This window comes from Nannobrachium achirus (genome assembly GCF_963921795.1).
Source record: "Nannobrachium achirus genome assembly, chromosome: 12".
Taxonomy (NCBI): domain Eukaryota; kingdom Metazoa; phylum Chordata; class Actinopteri; order Myctophiformes; family Myctophidae; genus Nannobrachium; species Nannobrachium achirus.
Window position 1 is genome coordinate 40,971,690 of NC_137832.1, and position 18,569 is coordinate 40,990,258.

Below are 18,569 nucleotides of genomic sequence, written 5' to 3' on the forward strand. Positions count from 1 at the left end.
CTCTCTTACCTGCCTTAGCTAGCAGGTAGTGAAAAGACGTCTGGACGGCGTCCAAACAAACGCCAGCGAGCGTGCATGTTCTGCCTGTCAGGTAGACATCACAGTCCATGTGCAGATTGAATTTTTATAAAAACAATAAGTGTAATGTAATAAATTGTACTGTTGGGCAAAAACCTTGTATCTCCAAGTTTCAAATGTGTATGTTTTTTTGGTAAAGTAAAGTCCTACTTCATCATACAAAAGTGTCGCATAAAACTAGTGAAACCAGCAGATCTACAAGCAACGCCTGCTTGTAGATCTGCTATCGGCTATTTTCAGTTTTCACTAGTTTAAATAATTTTTAAAATGATAAATACAACTGTTTTGGACATACAAGGTTTCCACCCAACAACGACGATATACTCGAATTCCTTCATTGAGAAAACCTTGACATATATAAAAAAAAATATATAAAATAAGCAAAAAGGAGCGACATTTCCTCATTTAGTTCCAGATATATTTTCCGCCCATGGAGCAGCTCCAGTGTGACTTTGAGGGGGAGACGGACGGACCACATTCTGGGCCGGCTCAGCGTCAGGCCTCGTTACTCCAGATCCCTTTCTCCCCTCCTTCTCTCCTTCTTTCATCCCGCTCTTATCCCCCCCACACCCCCCTTCCCCTTCTCCTCGTCCCCCCCGGACTGGTTTGGCCCGGGCTACACACGCAATCCTCGCACTAGCAGGGCCTAAGCCTGGTAAAGGCTAACACAAGCCCTGTGTAAAACTCCTATAGGAGGCCCTACCTCCATCCCGCGATCCGCCTCAGTCCTCCACCAATCCCCCCTCTCTCTCTCCCCTCCCTCTGCCGCCTGACTACACTTTCGCTTCGCATTACTTCTGCTATTCTAACTTTTCCACTTCTGAGCGCTATCAATTATGCACTAGAATAACAGTGGGGCCTGGCTGGGCGTGCAGGACATAAAGGCCGATTATGAGTGTGAATAATTCAACCGTCTCCGTGCCATGTTCCTCTTACCACTGATACATGCAGGAAGGCACAGACCGCTAATGTACAGCAGCGGGGGAAATCTAACCAGGCCTTAATGTAAGGACAGCTCTCTCCGTCACAGAGAAGGAGAGGTGGAGAGATGGCGAGTAGGAGATAAAAAGGGGCGAGCGTGCTGCATTATTTAAGCGGGCCGCGCTGAACCTCATTGGCAGATTGTCGAGGGTGAGGCCGCAAGGGACTTGCCCACTGACACCTGTCGATAAGAAAAGGAATCTGTGGTATTTTTCATAATAAATCCTTACAACCAAACCAAGCTAACAACAAGGGAACTGAACTTATTACTGATACCGACTGACTTGACTGATTTTCATAATTTAAAAAATATTGTCAGTATCACAAGTTGTGCATTTCCTTGCCTTAGACATTCAAAAAGTTTGTTTTGAAAGAGGTGGAACTTTCTTTAGACAGAGAACATGCACCAAAATAATATGAAGCTAGCCAACCAAAAGAAAACAATACTCATAGTCATAACAGAAAGAATATATAAGAAGAAGGGTTTACAAAGAAATTCAGCAAAATATATTAAGAAGGGTCTTAAGAAGAATATTGTGGCATAAAATTTGATCCAGACAAACAGAATGTCTACCGTCAGTTCATCACCTTCATGTTCAAAACATGTCTACCTTGACCTCATTTTCCCTGAATTGCGTGCGAAGGTTTGCAAGTGCTGCTCTTCTAGAGATCGCAAACAGCGATTAATATTTGATCACTTCACCCAAAGCGCATGATGTGCTCCAATCCAAAGGCTGTATCTCCCCGGCCACAGGCTAATAATCGAATTCAACTCTGTGACTCATAAAACATAATCCTACTGGAACATCTGTAAATTATCACTATTCACTGGAAAATAACGGTTTCAAATGTTGTTTTCCGTAGGTCTCTGTTGCTGGTAAAATTAAATAAAAGGAAAGTTAAAGTTCTCAAATGCATAAAGAATTTATAATGACTGAAAAACATTTACACAAATATTGCTCAGTATTATACGGCCTGAAAACGAATCAAAACTGAGGTCAGGCCATAATTATTTAATGTAAAACTTTTTAAATAAAAAAGATATCATCGCCGTTGGACAGAAACCCTGTATCTCCATATTTCAACTTTCTATGTATTTCTTTTTTGTAAAATGCTCTGTCTAGGTCATCGCACAAGAGTTTTACACAAAAGTAGCAAAAGTAGCTGATCTACAAGCTCTGCTATTTTGAAACTTTTTGAAAGTGAAAGGTTAAGTGTGTCTGTGGATTTTATAAACCTTTCAACAATTAAAAGCAGTAACCAGAGCTTGGAACACTGGAACACAGTTTTTCCACCCGACAATGACAATACTAAAATAATATATATTAGTTGCCTATTACCATGAAGGCCATTATTTTAGAATTTAAAATGACAGAACTTTTAATGTGTGTTTATTATCAATTTACATAATTGTATTTAAATAAATAAAACAATTTAATGCGCATCAAATATTGTTAAAATCTTATTTCAACTATTTCTGAATGCGATCCTGATCAAATGACAAACTACGGACACACTACAAATCTAGAATTGCATGTTTAACCTCTCAAGGCTTAAAAGACAAAAAGGCAGAGGAATAAACCTAACAAATGGCACCAGCCAAACTTTATTCCATTCCTGGAAACAAAGCTCATGCGATGCCTGTTATTTGGGCTTCCGTTTGCAATGCTCTGTCTAATCCCGGCTGGAATGTCTCCGGCCGGGCCCTGGGACTCAATGGTAACTAGAAGCAGTGCTCTTCCGAGCACAGGTCTCCACCAGGCCGTGCGTCCTGGTGGTGCTACTGTATAATAGGCCAATGTAAAAAGGGTGGCATATGTTCTTCACCTTAGATCTTTCATGGCAATCGGACGCTGCATGCATGATTTCAAGCATTGTGTTCCAAAAATGTGTTTTTCTAAAGTCTACCTGCTGGTGGCGCTATAACAGGACAATGTTAAAAAGGTAGCATTTGTTCCTTGACCTAGTGGGAATATGTGTGGCAAATGTCACGGTAATCGCAAGCTGCGTTGATGATTTGAGGCATTTTGTTCAAAAACGGAGCAATCCTGCAAACTTTGGAAGCTAATATTAGCCAATCAGGATGGAATGTGAAATATCAGACGGATTGGACTTGATCACATGACTATAGAGATACTGTGTACCGATTTGCATGATTTTTGGATAAAATCTCAAGGAGTAATATCCAAAAATGTGTTTTACATAAGTCAGGCCAAAGGTGGCGCTATAAAAGGCTGATGTGAAGAATGCAGGGCAAAGGTTTATCCTTAGCCTCTAGGGAGTGCGCTTACAAAGTTTGAAACTGATCGGTGGAGTTATAGGTAAAACCACAAATCGGGCTGTTATAGCGCCACCATGAGGCTGATTAAAAAAAAATTAAGTGGCATTTCTTCCTCGGCCTAGTGGGAACGTGTGTGCGCGATTTCATGATAATTGCACTTTGCGTTTGTGATTTGAGGCATTTTGTTCAAAACGGCTCAATCCCACAAACTTTGGAAGCCAATCTTAGCCAATCAGGATGGAATATGCAAAATCGGACAGATCCGTGTCGATCACATGACTGTCGAGATATTGCCTACCGATTTGTAGGATTTTTGGACAAAATCTGTAAGAGTAGTGCACAGAAATGTGTTTAGCAAACATCGGCCACTAGTTGGCGCTAGAAAAGGCCCATTTGAAAAATTTAGGGCAGAGGTTCTAGATTGGCATCCAGGGAATGTGTGTGCTCACTTTGGCAGCGACCGGGCCAACGGTGACTGAGATTTGGCGCTCACAAACTGCGAGGACGCACGGACGGACGGACGGACGGACGCACGGACGCACGCACGGACGGACACACGGACGGAGGGGAAAACATACTCTCCCCTCAGCCTTCGGCTGGTGGAGACAATAAGGAACACAGAACAGCAGGTGAAACACAACTCTCTGAGGACTGATCAAAAGAGCCTCCAACAGGCCTACTGTATATTTCAACAAGACTTTCTCAAGCGCAGAAGAAAGATTTTATTCCGTTGCATCTGTTGTTAACTAAAAACGATATTGATATGGAAAATACAGTAGAACAGCTGCGTGTATTTGAATGATATAAATGCAAATTGCTATTGCCCCCCCCCCCCCCCCTCTTTTTTTTCTTAATCAAATGGGCTTTAACCTAATTTATATGGTGGCTATTTCTGCGCTGTGACTTGCCCCTAACCTCCACCTCTAGCACAGTAATGGACAGATAATCCCCCATTTTAATTACAGATTATTTCTATTTGCCAAAGAAGACTAGTCTGACTCTAAACTCTTTAATACCACACCATTCATACAGTTTTGTGAGCTAATGAATTGCAACGCCGGTTTAAACATGGCTGCTACTACTGTAGCTCCCCCTCTTTGTGTCTGGCTGCTTCCACATTTGATGTTCTCTCTTCGCTTAGCCGCCATGTTGCTTTGCTCGCTTTGGCTCTGTCTTGGACCAACTGGACGAGGGACAAAGTGTAATAACCGCTTCTTGTTTTTTATATTTTTTTTAGCCGATGACGATGAGACACTGTGAGCTCCTAAATCCCTTTTCTTTCATTTGAGAATGTTTTTGCCTATAAAGACATGCCCAAAATATTGCGCAAAAAAAGGGGGAAAAAAAGAAAACACTCTCCAGGAAAATGGATAGATACAGTGTACAGATTGCAGATAAGCAGCATGCACAATCACAGACACACAGACAGACAGACAGAGGGAAGGAGAGAGACTGCGTGCATCAACCAACTGTCAGCCAGCCGTCACAGACACCCAGGTCTAATGCGGACAGTGGCCATGCTGGGTCACCCCAGCAGGATGCCTGAAGCCAAGGAGTTATTGCAGTACAGTTAAAGACCTGGTAATCCCCAAGACGGGGGAACAGGCATGGTTGGGAGGGAGGGGGGTTCAATGAGGACAGAAAGAGCGGGAGCACAAGCTACTGGCGTATAGTCCAAGGATGCATGATGTGATAAGGTGCTACAAGGGGGGAATTAGAAGGATTTGAGGGAGTTGGGACAAAGAAGTTAAGCGGCCATGGCAGGATGTTTGTTAAACACACACAGATACGCCGCCCCGACAACAGCAACACCGCCACAAACTGAAACCATCACTCCTCCTGTCCGAGCGGAAAAGGAATGGAAAAGTTTGAGGAGAACGTTGACCATTGAACAAAGAAACTTACAAAAGAAATAAATAAACTTTCGAGTAGCCCTCCTGGGTAAAAACAAAACACCCTCGCCCCTGAGGATGTAGCCATGGGCAGCGCTCATCACCTCTGCTTATCCTCGGGGCTTAAGACCACTTTGGGGACTCCCCCTTCAGTCTCACTTATCTCATTAGACCCTTAAAACTGATTAATATGAATGCCGGCAGAGGCCCGACTCAGGGCATTCTTTAAGAAAGGAGGGAAGGAGGAGAAGAGAAGAGAAGATGGGGGGATTTTTAGAGGAAGGGGGCTTTTTGTGTCCCCGGACAATGAGCTGATGGCTTTTTAAGCCTCTCAGTGGCTCTGGGTTAATACCCAGGGCTGCAGTCATGGGATAGGCCGCGGTTCAAAGGCTGCTGCACTCCGAGGCCTGCTGCTCTCCGGTTTAAAGGAAAAAATAAACAAGCAGAATAAATACCACATCTCCTGCAACTTGAGCCTCGCGGAAAGAAATAATGAACTGCCTTACAGAAAAAAGAGCGTGCGTGTGTGTGTGTGTGTGCATGCACGACGTGTATGTGAGCGTGCGCGTGTGTGTGTGCGCGAACGTGCATCCTATGTTCTTTGGGGTGTCATATTTGGTTATGTGTGATAATGTTCTGGCTAAGCCGGACCAGTCAATGCCAGCCTCAGATGAGAGGAGAGGGTGAAGATGGGATTTATCACACATTCCCCGGATCAATCATCGTCTTCCCTTCGGGGTGGGAGGGATGCTGTTTCAGAATCATAATCACAAAACAACAAACGCACAGAAGATGGGAAAACTATTGAAAAGCTCCCCGAGGATCCGGCCAAGAAAAATTGGGTCATGAGTACAGCGCGGTGTGTGTTTCAGCTGCTCCCTTAAATACTTTGAATCTGGGGGTCACGTCAGGATAGAATGTAGAGATCAGGTCGTTGTTGTGCGTTGCAGGCACACCGACATGCACATGCACGTGAAAAATGGAAAACAAACATGCGTGCATTGAACGCCATCAAAGTAAACGCAGATCAGAGGGAACCGAATACACAGAACAGCTGAAGAAATCAGCCTAAATTAGGTGATTGCTTCTGTGTCTCTCCATTTTTAAACATGGTTTAAAATGTCCTGACCTAGTGTAAAGAGAAGCCTTTCTCCGTGGCACTGGGGGAATATTAAACAAGCATCGGTTCAGGTAAATCAGCTGGCTCACTGCCAGAATCATACAGATCAAACTACTCTAAAATACGACTTGTATTTTAGAGTAGGGTCAAAGGCATACACACACAATATCCGGACTTTCTGGCCAATGTACCGCGTGCATTGTACACACATTGTTTTTTTAAGCACTTTCAAGGACACAGCGAGGGCCCTATGTGTCACAGTAGCTACGGTCAGGCTGCAACCTGGAACCACAACAACCACCCCCCAAGTAAACACCCACAACACCGCCCTCTGCATGGGAGTCTTCGGTGTCAGGGGAAACAAAGCAGGGGTCTAAACCTGAGCAGGCTTAATCCTGTCTCTGTAGAAAATAGCCCCAGTGTCACAGAGCCCTGACCGCTAAGACGACACCTCCTCTGGGCAGGGACCAAGAGCCCTGTCCCCCCCTGAGAACCACCGCCGACCACTGCCAGCCAGCCAGTCGGATGCAGACAGACAGCTAGTCAGCCAGCTACATGCATCTTTAAAACTTGGCAAGGGCAGACGGGGGGACGGAGCGGGGGGCTGATACGCTGGGTGGTGTAGGAGGGAAGCTTGGCGTGAGGGTGCAAGGGGAGAGGCGGACGAGGGAGAAGGGATAAGGGCAGAGGCGTCAATTGGGTATGGCAAGCTATGGCAGCCTGCCATACCTTGGCTACAGGGGGAAATAATAAAATGTACTTTTCATCGTGCCTGTTTGCTAAGGTATGGCAACATGACTGGTGTCTTAAGACACCAGTCATGTTGCCATACCTTAGCTTGTTCTGAACTGACGCCACTGGATAAGGGGTGGGTGGAAGGAAGTAAGGGACACAGTGCCACCTCATCTCTCCAGCCCCCTCTCCCCCTCCCCCTCCCACAGAGCTAAGACAAGCCTTTCCCCCTCGTTTCTGGCTCCCACATCGCACTCCTCACCGCCGTCCTTTTTTCTGACTATAAGACCACGCTACAACTTCAGCTGTGCACCCTCCCTTTCCCCTTGCCATTCACGCCATTGTGCCTCTGCTCTCTCCTTTGCCCTCGCTCCTTTTCTCCCTCCGTTTTTTAAGCGCATGCATACTTTAAGCCCTGGCTGTGCCGTAGTGGACAGAGAAAGCGCAGAACAATGGCCGTCTTTCAGTCTCTCACGGCCTGGCATTGGGGGCGCATTAGCTGCTACTATTTTGCTGTACTGTCAATTCAAACATGCTGGTGCAGTTAGCCTATTATTGGCACTTCTCTCCACAATGGTTGACTGAACAAAGAGAAAGCACCTATTGTTTGTTTGCTTGCTTGCATGTTTATGTTTATGTTCAGTGGAACATTGCTTGCGGCAGTGGAAACTTAATAAAGAGGTGTTCATGTTCAAAACTAGGCCAGGGTATCAGTTAGTCCTTTCAACCGTGATGTACCTGAGCTGTTTTCTAACAGTGAGCCAAGACAAACACCAAAATTCAAACAGAAATGTGTCAACGTGCGTAACCGTTCCAAGGGGCGCTCGCTGGGCGCAGGTGAGGAGGCGGCAAAACCGCATCCGATGCCACATGATGATCCACGAGTTCTATTTAGGGACGTGGACGTTTGGAAATAAACCCGCTAGACTGTGTCTGCTCCTGGGGGGGTGGGGGGGCAGACCACACAACTATACAATGTTTCCACAGTATTCTTTTTCTCTCTCTGCCTCTCTCAGTCTGTCTCTTGGAGGACGAATTACCTCATGAGTCATTTACAACTGGCTACAACCCGTCAATTAGGTCTTTATTCACGAGCTGGAGATGTATTCTCTGCTGGGATCTATTCTCCACACTGCTGCCCAGCTAGAAAAACATCCAGTCACTCCCCCACAGCCCCACAAGTTAAATAAGGAAAACGTCACTGAGTGTCCGAATCCAGCCTACCATGAAAGGAATTATCTGTGGAAAATATGTCTAGCAACCCCCTCCCCTCCCCTCAATCGTTTCCCATCACATTTTTTACCTGAAATGACAGCGATAGAAAAAGATTATAATAATTAAAAAACCCATCAGTCGCTCTGACCTTTATATGTAAATGCAGTTAATGCAGGACGATGGCAAGTTTAACAAGATCAAATCATACAAGAGTACAATGAGACGGTTTATATCAGATAAACAGATGGAGCTCGTACTTCAGTTGTACACTTGGAATGATTGGTTTGGCAGCGGAGGGCATTGCTGGCTATATCAGACTTCGCTCAGTAGCGCCCCTTTCTGGTCAGGGGTGATAGATCGACCTAGCGTTACTGCAGTAACAGCTGCTTCTAAGCCTCCATCTTACAGAAGAGAGCACTGGAGCCGAAGAGGGGTATAGTAGCGCCATTTTCAGCCCCGAACAAAAGACCCATAACATTGTAGAGCGAGACTCCCGGACAAGGCTGTCCGACCCTTATCAGCCCTGTGATAGTCCTATACATTGCCATTTATGGGACTTCGCAGGATCTCGGAATTAAAGATTTACAGCGGTTAAATCATGAGATGATAATTTCATCATAGTTAACCATGGAATTCAGCTAACCCCCGTAATAAGATAAAAGGAGTTATAACAACACGGTGCCAAGACCTTCTATCTACCCTGCGTTCTGCACAACCGAGCCTTTCTGTGGTTGAGTTTGTGACGGCAAACATACCAGCAGGAACAGCGAGGTCTGCTCTAAAACACTTGGACGAGTGCAAAGTAACGCGACAGGGGTGGGGTGCAGACCTTTAGGCAAACTAAAAATCTGACATCCTATAAAACTCTTTCAGAAATCAAGCTTTTGGACTGAAATGAGACAAGTGACATTGGGAATACTAATCTCCAAATATACAAAGATATCCGGATATCCCATGCATCTAAATGAGTCAACTACCAGGAGAAAAAGAAAAGTAGTATGGGAAAGTTATTTTTATCTGTGTCATGGTAGAACATGATTTAAAAAAGAAAAACAGCATAGACCATGGCACATAAACATTTATGTGTGTAAGCTGGTTAATACTTTATTGTTTCCAAGTAGAGAGTTCTTGTGAAAGCCAGGGGTTATAAGAGGGGCAAACAGACAGATTGCTGGGCTGATAGTGGCGTTTCAGCGCTCCATATGACCTTGGGCTGATTACTCTGAAAACAAAAGAACGTCTTTGAAATATGCTGCCCTGGGCAAGGCAGGCGAACATGTGCAAATTAAATAAAGTATGATTCAGTGTGTACCATTTTTAGTTATAAGTACAGAACAGAGATCCCTATTGGCCTTTAATAAAGAATAATATCATTGCTGTCGCACAGAAACCCTGTATCTTCATATTTCGACTTTCTTTAGTAAATTAATACGTTATTTTATCATACAAAACTGACACAAAATTTGTGAAATTAGCAGATTTACAAGCACACAACACTTTGTGAACTTATAGATCTGCTATATTCATTATTTTAAAATGTTAGGGTTAGGGTTAGAGGAAAAGGGAATCGTTTTGGACATACAAGTTTTTCACCCGACGGCAATGATATATGATTTTTCATGTATTTTTTTTCCACTCATTCCACATAGTTAACCTTAATCAAAAGTAATATTTATCTAAGCATTTACACACAACGGTTAAGATAATACCGTGTGAAAGTCATTCAAGAACTAAGCAAGGTCATACAGAGCTATACAAAATCGCTCAACATCAAGCACAATGCCAAATTTCCAGACGTTTATTCATTTAACATCAACTATCAACCAAACATTAATAAAAAGTAATTATATAGAACATAACTAAAAAATCTAAAGAATGTCTTTCTATCCAACTTTAGTCTGCCTTTGTTTTCGTTGTATGATTAACATGATCCCACAGTAGAGTCTGACCACCGAGCAGCCCCAGCGACAGGACCGTGTCAGCCCGCTTCACAGCACCTTGGACGGGGGTCACGGCCAGCAGGCCTCTCCCTGGTCCACACACACACACACACACACACACACACACACACACACACACACACACACACACACACACACACACACACCGCACACTAGAGAACAGCTGCTCTGACAAACATTTTGTCTAAGCGTTTGACTACCGCATGCTGGGCTCATTTTCTAGCTAATAGAAAAGAGAGACGGGGGAAAAAGAAAATCTAAATTAAATGGTGCTCGAGTTCACGGGTGATATAAAACTTTTTCTCTTTTTTCTTTAAGTCCACACAACTATTTTAATCTTATGAATGTAATTCAGGGTCACATCGCACATCATCATCACCATACCAATTTATCGTCACTGTCGGGCAGAAACCTTGTATCTCCAAGTTTCAAGTTTGTACATTTTTTCACCAATTTAAAGCCCTGCTTCATCATACAAGGCTGTCACACAAAAGTAGGGAAAACAGCCGATCTACAAGCACACAACGCCTCGTGGTGCGAGGCGTTGTGTGCTTGTAGATCTGCCATTTTCACTAATTTAGTTCATTTTTAAAATGATAAATACAAAACGAACGGTCTTGGGACATACAAGGTTTCCACCCGACAACAACATTATAGTTCTCTTTTGTTTTTCTTCTCCTCTCTCCTTCCCCGTTTCTCCTTCTCTTTGTGCCCCCACACCCCACACCCGACCCTCCGTTCCTGCTGCTCCCTCGCTCCCTGCTCCTTGGTCGGTGAATGTGCTCTTGCCAGTGCCGCGGGATGAAAGAGCGACAGAGCGAGGGGTCATTAACGAGAACTAATCAGCCCTCAGACAGACACACAGAGGCAGAGAGAGAGAGAGAGAGAGAGAGAGAGAGAGAGAGAGAAGTGGGGAAAGGAGAGCGAGCATACTGACTCTATATGAGAGAGGGCGATCAGGGGTGTCGCACCAAATTCTGGGCCCTGGGTACTTTAACTATTGAAAAATAGCAGATATACAAGCTCACTTGCCGCGCTGCGAGCTTGTAGATCTGCTATTTTTGAAAAATCGCGAAAGTCTTTGAATGTTTCAAAGGTTTTTTGAAAAACCTATGTTTCTATGTCAGTGGTGCTCAAACCTTTTCGTGTGAAGGACCCCCAAAATGATATGTATTTGGCCACGGACCCCCATCTCAAAATATTTAGTTCCAGGGACCCCCCAGAAGCAACATTTTAGTTACAAATGTTCGCTTAAAAAATACATATATTCAAAGATTTGCACCCATTTTCACGACTTTTCCGCGCTGTGAGCTTGTATATCTGCTATTTTCCAATAGCTAAAGTATAATATAATTAAGGCCCTGCTCCACCTTGGACCCTAATAACTCACTTTTCCCCCTCCTGTGACGCCCCTGCAGAGAGACAGAGAGAGAGAGAGAGAAGCGGGGAAAGGAGAGCGAGCATGCTGACTGTATATGAGAGAGGGCTGAGTAAAACCCCAGCTCCGAGCAGAACGAAAAAGGAGAAGCGAGAGCAGGGAGAGAATGGAATGTAGTAGACTACGGTGCCAGGGTAAAACAACTACCCAAATAAACCATCAAATTGGATACGAAGCTGACTGGGGAAAAAAAACATGATATATTTTCACTACCGAATTAGAGCTGAAGACATTTGAGAACGTATACACTGAAGAAGAAGAAGAAGAAAAAAAAATGGACCCTTACGGATTCATTTTTGCCGGAGTTAAATCGACACGCAGGATTTTACAGTGTACCTACATAAAGCTTTACATTGAAGTCTATCATCGTGCAGGGAGGGTGGCGGCCTGACAAATACCCTGAGGCATATGGACTAGCTTTTTACTTCTGTGTTATGTGCCTATGCGCACTAGGTCAGCACACACACACACGCGCGTGCGCACACACACACACACACACACACACACACACACACACACACATACACACACACACACACACACACACACACACACACACACACACACACACACACACACACACACACACACACACAAAGTGACAAGACGTTTTCCACGTCCCACTGGCCAGTGACAGGTAATGAGGGGTCTAGGGAGAGAGAGAGAGAGAGAGAGAGAGAGACAGACAAAGGGGGGCGATATCTGCTTTCAATGAGTCTGGGGGAGACGGGAACTAGGCCTCCGTGACCTTGCGGTTCGTTCCTCACATTGTACACACAGACATGCACACAAACAAAAAAAAACTACCGGGAAATTGCAACAAAGAAAGGCTAGTCACAGTGTTGAATAACTGCTAGATTACGCCCACCTCAAAACCTCAAACTAAAACAGGGGACACTGTAAAAACGGCTTCGATATATAATGAGACAAAAGTCAAACAGTATCATGACTGATTAAAATGACTGCAGCCACATCACAGTGTGGGTGTTGTTTGAAAAAAATAAAAAATAACCACCCACCACCCACCTCAAGGAGACTTCTAGTTTGTCATTCTCTCTGCCAACTTTCCGCTTCGTTATTCCTCGCCGAGCGCGCGCAACCTCTGCCTGCACGCCTCTCGGCTTGCTATGCGTGACCTCTGAGCATTTTCTTTTTTTTCCTCCTCTCTCTTTTCTTCGCCAGTCAGCTGCGGAGGGACGCCTGAAATATCTAATTGTATTCATTCATTTTCTGGGCTCAGCTAGGGGGCCGTGGGGGTCGGTGGGGATGTGTGTGGGGGGGGTGGGGGGTGGGCAGAGAGTATGAAACAACAAGGAGAGTGGCACTGTGTGGGGATTCTGGGGAAGGCGAGAGGGGAGAGGGGAGAGAGAGAAGGACGGTCTCTTCGGCATTACAGCTGAGACACCATTAGAGCGCAGTGGCTGTCTTCTTTCTCATTAGAATAAATACTCACTAGTACACACACACACACACAGAGAGAGAGAGAGAGAGAGAGAGAGAGAGAGAGAGAGAGAGAGAGAGAGAGAGAGAGAGAGAGTGATAGCAGTCGGCAGAACCCATAGAGAGAAATGGCCCCCAAATAAAGGCAAATACACCTATAGGAGTCCTTGTGTGTCCCCTGAAGTATTAGTGTAACATTGTTGTGGAGAGCCAACATATTCTGTATGTACATGCGAGAGTGCTGTGAGAAAAGCTATGAGGAAAAGGGGGAGGGATATGATTTGATTTGATATTGTTGCACGCATGAGAGAGAGAGAGAGAGAGAGAGAGAGAGAGAGAGAGAGAGAGAGAGAGAAAGGGAACAGCCGAGATAAAACATGAAGGTATAGCCTACACCAGAGTAATTAAGCAATTAGCATGTTTCTGGTCTCATGCTGAAGGCGTTAGACACACAGGCAGACCGTAGCCAGCAACAGCTAGGAAATCCCCGCACCCTCCACCTCGCTAGACAACACCACTATAAGAAATTGCTGTCAGCTGCTGTTACACATTATGGCTCACTGTTACATTATGAAACTCCCCTTAAATCCGCCAACAACCGTTAAAGATTTGACTACAACAAAAGTCTAAATTTCCCTGGCCCGGGAAAGATTCTCCCTGAAAAAAAATAATAATTATACTAATAATACTAATAATCCAAGGAGTCATTTTCCAAAATAATATGGATCCTTTTGGGGGGAAAAACCTGATCTTCACTTTATGCCAGACCATCATGTCTATAAAAGCTTTAACACTTTGCTACCAAGTACTTGTAACCGTTACTTTGAAAATGCTTTCTATATAATTATGTACTATCAATCATTTTGCATGAGTTGTGTCACTTTTTTGGAGAGCTTGTTTTGGAACGAAACCCTACCGAATGTACAGATGGTTTTTCCTGTTCACGGGGCGTAGAGAGTAAATACCAGGACCTGCTGTACAGTTTCCGTGTGAGAGCAGAAGCCTCAGTAAGAAGTGACAGAGGTATGGGAGCTCATGCTGTAACTAGGGATGGGACGATACGATACGCGATATTATCGTTTATCGTGATAAAAAACACTCACGATAATCGTATCGTGGAGATTTAATTTATCGTGATATCGTCCTCCGTCATGCACTGGGATCAATTCACCTTTTATTTGCCGAGCTGCATATCCGGTACCACTTAAACCTTCTATAATTGGTAAAAGGTACTTACTACTTTACTTATAATATACGTAGGCTACTTGATACAGACTTTTTTTTACTCTCTATCAAATGTCTGCCGATTGCCGATCTACAAGCTCACAACGCGTTGCAACGTGACGTGTTGTGAGCTTGTAGATCTCCTATTTTTTGGCAAATGTTCTGCCCCAGGATAATGGATTTTGATTATCGCGATAATATCGTAAATCGCAATTTTTTTTTTGTCACAATAATCGTGATATGATATTTTCATATCGTCCCATCCCTAAACACCAGTTATCTAGCCTTGAGTGCGACTCAATAGTTATTAACTGAATCATCAATAGGAGGGTGTCCGCTATCTCTCCCACACTCTCCATACTCTCTCTCTCTGTTTTCCTCTCTCCTCTCCTCGCCTCTCCGATGTTCCCTTCATGCTGGCTCCCTCTCTCTCTCTCTGCCCCGCAGGGGTGAGAGTCAAACAAACTCTATTAGAGTAAGTAGAACAGAGTGACTGGCGTTAGAACCTCTGCGAAAACCTGTTTCCTTTCCCCGGGCGAGTCGGAGCGTCAGAAACAGATGAGACTCAGGAAGCTATCTATTTCTCATATTTTACCGGGGACAGAAACAGAACAAAAAAGCACAACATACTGTACAGTCTAGTCTGATCACAGAAGTTGTTGTTATGCTCTCTCCTTCAGTTTCAGGCTCGGATATGAGCTTAGATTTAAGTTTTAAGTTTGAGTAGAACTTCCTTTACAATTTCTTTTGCAACAGTGTTTTCTTCTTTTTTTTTAAAGGGTTGGGGGGGCTTTTCTTTTTTCTTTTTTTCTTTCTTTTTTTACTGGGGACTGTGAAAACTTGTCAGCACATCTGGAAGGAATCAAGTCAACTGAGCGGCCAGTCAAGTCAAAACTTTTTGGGGTGAAAAAAAAAAAGTGCAGTCTAATGAAAGTGTGTCTATCAACAGAACACATCAAGATTTAGCTCGAATTTGTGTTTGCTTCCATTGAACAAAGCGGCACATAAATAAACAACGGGGCTAAGTCAGAGCGAGGCCCGGAGACCACAACAGTCATGGTCTATGGTATATCAGCCCTGTGGATCTACACACCCCACTGGACGGGCCCAGACTCTAGAAAAGTGCCTATGCGCTCGCTCAGACCTACATTTCGTACCCTTGACCACTAATTGCTCCGCGCAATAAATCTTGTTTTCACAAACTTCAAACTGAATATAAATAGTTGTGCAACAAAGTCAGCGCATGCGATTAATGGCTTGGTGTGCATCGAGAGAGCGAGCCGAGGATTTTATTCAGCAAATACTAAGTGCTGTTGGCAGTTGAGTGAGAGATCTCTGTAAACTGTACCAGCGGTATTTAGAGGTAATAAGTCTAGGGACAATGCTGCACTGTCTACCTCCATGAGGGACTTTTATATGGGAAATGTTTTCTAATGAACATACATACACAGAATTGGGTTGACTTAAAAGTTTTCCCAACAAAGAGGGATTTGAGTCAAGGCCGTGGAACTACTGAAGAAAGTTTTTGCTCAACTTTTAGTGTGGCTCCTCCATGGGGTCCTTTTCAGACTACCAACACATACCTCCTCATTCTAGCATAATATTGACTGATCTCTTGGTGATCATAATCATAATAATAACCCAGGGGTGGGCGGTGAGGATATCGCAAGTGCCAGTTTGCCAGTTAATTTGGCAAAACATTAAGATTTTATTGATGATACGTCATAACATTTTATGGATTCTTTTCTTCAAAACTTTGAAAATTAGTTTTCACTGTGATACGATAAATAGGGCTTACTTAAGTTAGATCCATTGATCCAAGCTAGAACACAATCGAATGATTGATCATTAAAATGAAGCAGCTCTGAAATTGCACTCGGCCCCATCATCTGCCCACTTGAGCGGCAGCAGGGTGGTGTTGTGTGGCCCGTGAACACTTTCAGGATTTTCAAGTGGGGCCCTAGTCCCATAAAAGGTTGAGAACCACTTTAACACACTAATTACAGAGATAAATTAACTATCAATCTATAATCTTGAAATGTTTTGCACCTTAATACAGTATTTGTCAATGTTAGAGTATCCAAATACCTTTTTTTATTGTTTAATTTTACTTTCATTTGATCGGGACATTATTAGCAGTGGCCATATATAACATCTAATCACCTTTAACTACCACGGCAATATACTGTACATAACCGTTTGCTGGGTCGCAGTAATAAAACTGGATTAACTCGATCCATTTTAATTTGAATATGTTTGATTGTAGCTGCCAGAAAGTTTCAACAGCAGTCTAAGCCACAGAATGTTGTTGTTGAAGCTCACAAAGGCTGATGGGAAAACTTCATGGTTGCCAAACTGTATGGTAGGCCTTATTCCACTTTCAAAAAAGTTAAATAAATAAATAAATCTCATTGAGAATTCCAATATAGCAGTTGTAGGATAACTTTTCATTCTTTGGTATTTGAACCCATGTTGAACAATAAAGCCCAGATCAGTGTAGCCTAATAGCCTTCTCCAGTTTAAATAAATAAATAAAAATGACACAAACTGATAGAATCAATGTCAGTAACTATTTCACAACTTCAACAGTTTTGGACTGGAGCAATACAATTAAAAAGACAGTTTGTTAAAAAATTAAAGTGCAAGGTTGGTAGTAGTTGGAAATAGGATAGCTCTATTTAAACTTCTTACAAAAACCGTGTTTAAAGGAGATAAAGGATAAATTATCGTGATACAATATACCCTGTAATAAATGTAAGCAAAAACAAATATTTATATTTACAGTACAGGGCAGGAAAATAGCCAGCTTTAGTGTTTAAATGATAATTTAAAACTCTAATTTACTTTGACAAGTTCATAGGCGAGCCATATAGGCTATGCTATACGGTAGTCCACTGCTGCTCCACACACACACACACACACACACACACACACACACACACACACACACACACACACACACACACACACACACACACACACACAGCTCAAGACGCGCTCTCTTCAATGTTTCACCATGGCTTTACTATTGACCCCGTCGCCTGATCAATTGGCCTATAACATGCTTCTATTATATCTAGCCTATTAAAACAACTTGTTTTTAAAGGTAGGCAGCGCGTACTCAACCAATAACCAGGGTTTGGCTACATGCTTCTTTTCATTCTATGTCTAATACGGGCCTGGGCCTCTAGCCGAACAGATCAATTCAGTGAAAACTAGAGTTGACATCAGTATCAGCATCTTCTCATAAGCTCGGGTTCCGCTCACTGTTCACCAGAAAGAAACCAGAGAAATTGCACATTTCACGTCACGAGGCCGCGTGCTTAATAACTTGAATTAATTAACTGAATGAACAAGATGGATTTGTGGTATTAAATTAAAATAAATCAGAGGACAACATGCAAGGCATTGGGCCTTATTACGCACGATTTTTAATCTAGTGTATTCTCTCGGGCATGACGTTTATGAGCAGTAATAATAATGTGCGCCGGGGCGAATACGCAGTAACAGTTTGGTTGTATATAATACCACTGGCAGTATGCCCTTACTGCGGAGAATAAACATTGATTAGGGGGGAAAGGAAGGGGGAAGAGCCATCACTCCACGGGGCTTCATGTAGGCGAATATAGTCCAGATAAGACTCGAAACATCACCGACTCTGCGGCCACGGCGTGCCCGGGGCTCGGGGAGACTCACCTCGGGTTGGTTCTGTTCCAGAAGACGGCATAGCGGTCGGCGTTCACCTTGGAGCTCGGCTCCTGGCTAAATACACACATCCACAGCGCCAGGCACACGAGCGCGATCATTTCCACTTGCAGCATCACTACGGTCGAAACTTCGGCACGTTATTCCTCTTCAGTTTCGGGGCGCGTTGCTGCGCTGCGCGGCGTGCGTGTGTGTGTGGGTCAGTCAGTCAGCTTCAGGGACGCTGGCTTCAGCTGGGACGGACGGGCGGTGAGTCTCGTTCACATGTGGCTGTGTCTCTATCGCAGCTTGTGTGGCTTCTTAAAAAAAAGGTTACAAACGCACACTCAACATACATAGATGGAGCGAGTGGACGGCGCGACAAGAGACCATTCAGCGGGGCACTTGGGATGAGACTTGTCTAGGCTGGAAATGGTTGGGAGTCAATGGGGTTTCTCTGCTCGCAGCCTCTCGCCGGGGCTTGGGGTCCAGGATCCTCCAGACAGGCAGATGGATGATAGTA

The 18,569-nt window shown here is 44.0% G+C and overlaps 1 protein-coding gene across 1 annotated transcript in view; it reads right to left on the bottom strand.

Moving 5' to 3' along the window:
- efna5b (ephrin-A5b) overlaps positions 1 to 18,183 on the bottom strand; it is a gene marked incomplete at both ends in the record, with an annotated part of 141,501 nt that extends 123,318 nt beyond the window's left edge. Inside the window, one exon of the mRNA XM_080738318.1 lies at positions 18,059 to 18,183. Coding sequence (XP_080594444.1) covers positions 18,059 to 18,183 — 125 coding nt within the window. The remainder of the gene's footprint in view (positions 1 to 18,058) is intronic.
- Between the last annotated feature and the right edge of the window lie 386 nt (positions 18,184 to 18,569).